Source organism: Mastomys coucha, unplaced genomic scaffold (assembly GCF_008632895.1).
Source record: "Mastomys coucha isolate ucsf_1 unplaced genomic scaffold, UCSF_Mcou_1 pScaffold4, whole genome shotgun sequence".
In the NCBI taxonomy this organism is placed as follows: Eukaryota; Metazoa; Chordata; class Mammalia; order Rodentia; family Muridae; genus Mastomys; species Mastomys coucha.
In genome coordinates, this window is record NW_022196910.1 from 55468445 (window position 1) to 55472827 (window position 4383).

At 51.5% G+C, this 4383-nt stretch overlaps 1 protein-coding gene across 5 annotated transcripts in view; it reads left to right on the forward strand.

Moving 5' to 3' along the window:
- Nucleotides 1–4383, forward strand: part of Timeless (timeless circadian regulator) — a 20995-nt gene extending 16612 nt beyond the window's left edge. For 2 of the 5 annotated variants that reach the window (XM_031349614.1, XM_031349615.1), the window contains exons 21-30: nucleotides 935–1020; nucleotides 1113–1230; nucleotides 1318–1400; nucleotides 1539–1681; nucleotides 1896–2073; nucleotides 2155–2223; nucleotides 2303–2421; nucleotides 3184–3343; nucleotides 3496–3591; nucleotides 3686–4383. In XM_031349614.1, the coding sequence (XP_031205474.1) occupies nucleotides 935–1020; nucleotides 1113–1230; nucleotides 1318–1400; nucleotides 1539–1681; nucleotides 1896–2073; nucleotides 2155–2223; nucleotides 2303–2421; nucleotides 3184–3343; nucleotides 3496–3591; nucleotides 3686–3759 (1126 nt within the window). In that variant the 3' untranslated portion in view covers nucleotides 3760–4383. The remainder of the gene's footprint in view (nucleotides 1–934; nucleotides 1021–1112; nucleotides 1231–1317; nucleotides 1401–1538; nucleotides 1682–1895; nucleotides 2074–2154; nucleotides 2224–2302; nucleotides 2422–3183; nucleotides 3344–3495; nucleotides 3592–3685) is intronic. The other 3 variants (XM_031349616.1, XM_031349618.1, XM_031349619.1) reach the window with 3 other exon arrangements.

The window sequence follows — 4383 nt, forward strand, 5'->3', positions numbered from 1 at the left end:
GAAGAGGGCGTCAGATCTCATTATGGGTGGTTGTGAGCCACCATGTGGTTGCTGGGATTTGAACTTAGAACCTTTGGGAGAGCAGTTGGTGCTCTTACCCGCTGAGCCATCTCTCCAGCCCCTAATGTTTCTTTACCTTTCTGAGACAAGGGAGTAGGCTCATGAGGTGAGATGCTTTTCCTCAGGTTACCCAGGACAGGAACAAGACTGGGCCAAGTCTTCTGCTACCTTTAGTTTCCTTCTGTGTCAGCAGCCTTCACTGAGGTGGCCACTGATGACAGCAGGCTAGGCCCCACAGTTTCCATGTGCTTTCTTAAGATGTGCTCGAGGTCAAGCTGTGTGGTGATACATCTGTGATCCCAACACTTAGGAGACAGGCAGTAGTGTCGGAGTTTAAGGTCGACCAACTACAAAGCAAATATGAGGCCACCCTGAGTTACATGAGACCTTTTAAAATAAGATAGGCTTCACATTGGTGTTGGTCTTCTGGTGTCTGTCTGTCTCTCTCTCTCTCTTAGCATCTTCCCTTTGGTCTCCTCTCTTATCTCCCACACACTTCTCTCTGGTCTCCTCTCTCACACATAGCGTCTTCCCTCAGGCTTGTTCTCTCTCTCTCTCTCTCTTTCTCTCTCTCTCTCTCTTAGCATCTTCCCTTTGGTCTCCTCTCTTATCTCACACACACTATAGGCCAAGATCAAAACTGTCCTGGTTTGGGCTCTGGAGTTCTTAAGTGGAGAATAAGGTAGAGGCATGTTATATTTTAGTCCTGGATTGGGCTCTGGAGTTGTTTGGTGGAGAATAAGGTAGAGGCATGTTATATTTTAGGTCTCTGCTGAGTTGCCTGCCTGCCCTTGGCCTGGCATGACCAGAGAGAGGTTCAACTTGTCTTTTTAACCACTGACCTCCTTACACCTGTTCCTCTTTCACCATTCAGGTCTTCCAGCAACAGAGCCCCTGTGTGGAGCCCTGAGGAAGAAGCCCAGCTTCAGGAACTGTACCTCGCCCACAAGGATGTAGAAGGTGCGAGGTTTGAAAGCTCAAGAGACTGCGAGGTGAGCAGTCTGGCGAGCAAACAGACTCCTCCTTACCGCCCCATTCCCTCTTTACCACAGGCCAGGATGTAGTGGAAACCATCTTGGCTCACCTGAAAGCCGTCCCTCGAACACGCAAGCAGGTCATCCACCATCTGGTACGGATGGGCCTGGCCGACAGTGTCAAGGACTTCCAGAGGTAAAGGCATAGTCTCTGGAGGGAGCCGGGGTAAGGAAACCTCAATTTGCTCCAGGCCTCCCCTGGCACTGACCCCTGTCTGAATAGGAAAGGGACCCAGATTGTCTTGTGGACGGAGGACCAGGAGCTGGAGTTACAGCGGCTCTTTGAGGAGTTCCAGGACTCCGATGGTGAGTGAGGTCTCAAGAACTGTGGAGGTGAGAGCCAGGCTGCCCTCACTCCACACCTCACTTCCTACCTTCTGTTCACTTGCTACATTTGTGTCACTTGGGGTGAGCCGAGTCACCTTCCAAACACACTCTTTTCAGATGTTCTTGGTGACATCATGAAGAATATCACAGCCAAACGTTCACGAGCTCGAGTAGTGGATAAACTGTTGGCCCTGGGGTTGGTGTCTGAACGGAGGCAGCTATACAAGAAACGGAGAAAGAAGTTGGCGCCCTCCTGCATGGTAACCATCTTCTCTTGGCTCTTCCAACCTGGGCCTCACCCCACAAAGCACTGTGGGGCTGACTCCTCCTGCTTCAGGCTGTAGGGCTCCTCCTGCTTCAGGCTGTGGGGCTCCTCCTGCTTCAGTTGTGCAGACCGGGCCCTCCACAGGTGCACAGAAGCCCACTGAGGCCCCAAGGCCATTTTCTCATTCCTATGTCTACAATGAATTTCAGCAGAATGGAGAAGAGTCCCAGAGAGATTCCTGGCAGGAAGATCCAGAAGAGGAAGAAGAACACTTGCTAGAGGGCCAGAGTGAAGATGAGGAGCGTGAGGAGGGCTTGCCAGCAGGACAGGCTCAGGGCAGCTCATCTCTCTCTGCTGAGAACATCAGTCAGAGCCTGCGTCAGGAAGGTAAGGACTTTGGGAAAGATGTCAGAGGTGGACGGTTAGGAAGGGAAGGGGACCAAGTACGAGTTTCCTCTCTTTGCCTAGGCCTCTCTGCTCCCCTCCTGTGGCTCCAGAGCTCCCTGATTCGTGCAGCAAATGACCGAGAAGAAGATGGTAAGCATTAGACACTGGGTGGCCTGGGCCTGCTGTGACCCAGAGCAGTCCCTCTGCCACATTGTCACCATGTCTGCAGGCTGCTCCCAGGCAATTCCTCTAGTACCTCTGACAGAGGAAAATGAGGACGCAATGGAGAATGAACAGTTTCAGCATCTGCTACGCAAGCTCGGGATCCGGCCACCCAGCTCAGGGCAGGCAAGTATCAGAGCGAGCAGGACGGTGTCAGCCGGGGATATCTGGTCCTACTCATAGCACACTGTGCTCTTGCCCAGATCCTCCTGCTGCCTTGTCTTTGCCTCCCAAGATTCCCAGGTCAGGTCTCTTTTCTCCAGTCTCTCTCCCCTCTCAGCCCCCCTTCCCTAAATCGTGTTCCACGCTGCCCTCATCTCCACGTGTCCCTGTCTGTCTGGAGTACTGATGGCTCTGTGTACCGCAGCCTCCATGAGGCATGCCTGCCTTTGCATGGCCATCCACTCACACCTGCTTCACTCCAGTCATCCTGGACTACTTTGCACCCTGTTCATGCATAAGCAGTTGATCTTCCCAGTGCAGTTGGAAGGGTGCAGCCGCACACACAGGCATGCGCACAGCCCACATACCTTCTTCCTGCTGACCCTCAGCACTGCCTCTCTGACTGATGAAGTGGGGTAGTTGCTGTGGTGCCTGCTCCAGTGGTGCTCTAGCATCTTGCCCCCCTACCCCATTGGATCTTACAGGTTCACTTTTTAGGTGACCTGATCCTTTCCTGTGTTCATTGCTAACTGTTTACAGTGAGTGCTGCCTGGTGTCGCACTGAGCTAGATGCTGAGTATACATTATGAGTAGTAAGTCAAGTTCACGACCCCTGTGGGTCATTCTCGATGGAGGGTCATGCTTATTCAATGAATAATTGAGCAGAAGAGTAGCCAGAGAGGCTGGTCCTCCCTGGCCACGATTTCACCTGCTGTGTACCTATAGGAAACCTTCTGGCGAATTCCAGCCAAACTGAGCTCCACCCAGCTTCGGAGAGTGGCTACTTCTTTGAGTCATCGAGAAAACAAGGAGGAAGAGGGACCAGAGCCAAATCCAGGAGTCCCTGGAGAACAGAGTCCTAGTGAGGAGCACCGAGCTGAAGCCCGTAAGAAGAAAGCAGGCTTGGGGTCTCCAGAAAGTAAAGTGCCATGGTCACCTCTTGGTGACTTAGTCTGTGCCACCATGTGGGTGTGGGGGCTGTACATTGTTTGAGATGATACAGAGCCAGTTCCCTAACTGTGTCTTACATCACTGCAGAGGAGGCTACTGGGGAGGAAAAGTGGAGATCAGCGCCCAAGAAGAGGCAGCTGCTGGACAGCGATGAAGATGAAGATGATGACGGGAGGAGGCAAGGTAGGACTGTCTTCAGTGGAGACACAGCCCTTGGCCTTATACTTTACATACTTAGCTGTTTTCTGTTTCTGTCTCTTACCAATCGTTCTCACAGCAGCAGTGTCGGGAACTCCAAGAATCCACAGGAAGAAACGGTTTCAGATTGAGGATGAAGATGAGGATGACTGAAAAGCCCTGACCGAAGCACAGAAGCTACTCTGCCTGTGTCGAAAGCAATCTCCTCTACGTTGACAGCCCAGAAGTTGAGGCAGCAGTGTTGGGTGGAGTCTCTGCAGGCAGTCCTTGCCCCAGGTTCATCAGTGTGCACAGCGGGCCTCTCGATCTGTCTCGTAAGAAGTGAAGAATGGTGAGGTGTTGAAGGTGGCCTGGACCTCTCTCTGGACTGCATCTTCAGACAGGGAGCTTTATAACACAGGACACAGGGGTGCATACCGTCCTCACAGGGCACTGGATTCTTCCCATTTTCTTTCCCGTGGTTGATCCAGGACACCTGATTGAGCCCATTTCTACAGTTGAGGTAGAGTTGGGATACACTACTCTCAAGCTGACGAACATCCTTGACTTGTGATTCTTATTAAACATGTAAAATTAACAGTTGCTGATCGCAGAGTGACCAGCCAGTTATCTGTTGTGTCTTTAGAAGAACTTTAAGGTAAAGTTAAAAGACATTTTCTGAACTGAGCTTCTGATCCCAGTGTGTGGGAGACAGAGGCAAGAGGATTGCCATGAGAGAGAGGGAGAAGAGTAATATACATGTACCAGTTTGACAATAAATGTAATTTTAAAGAGAGA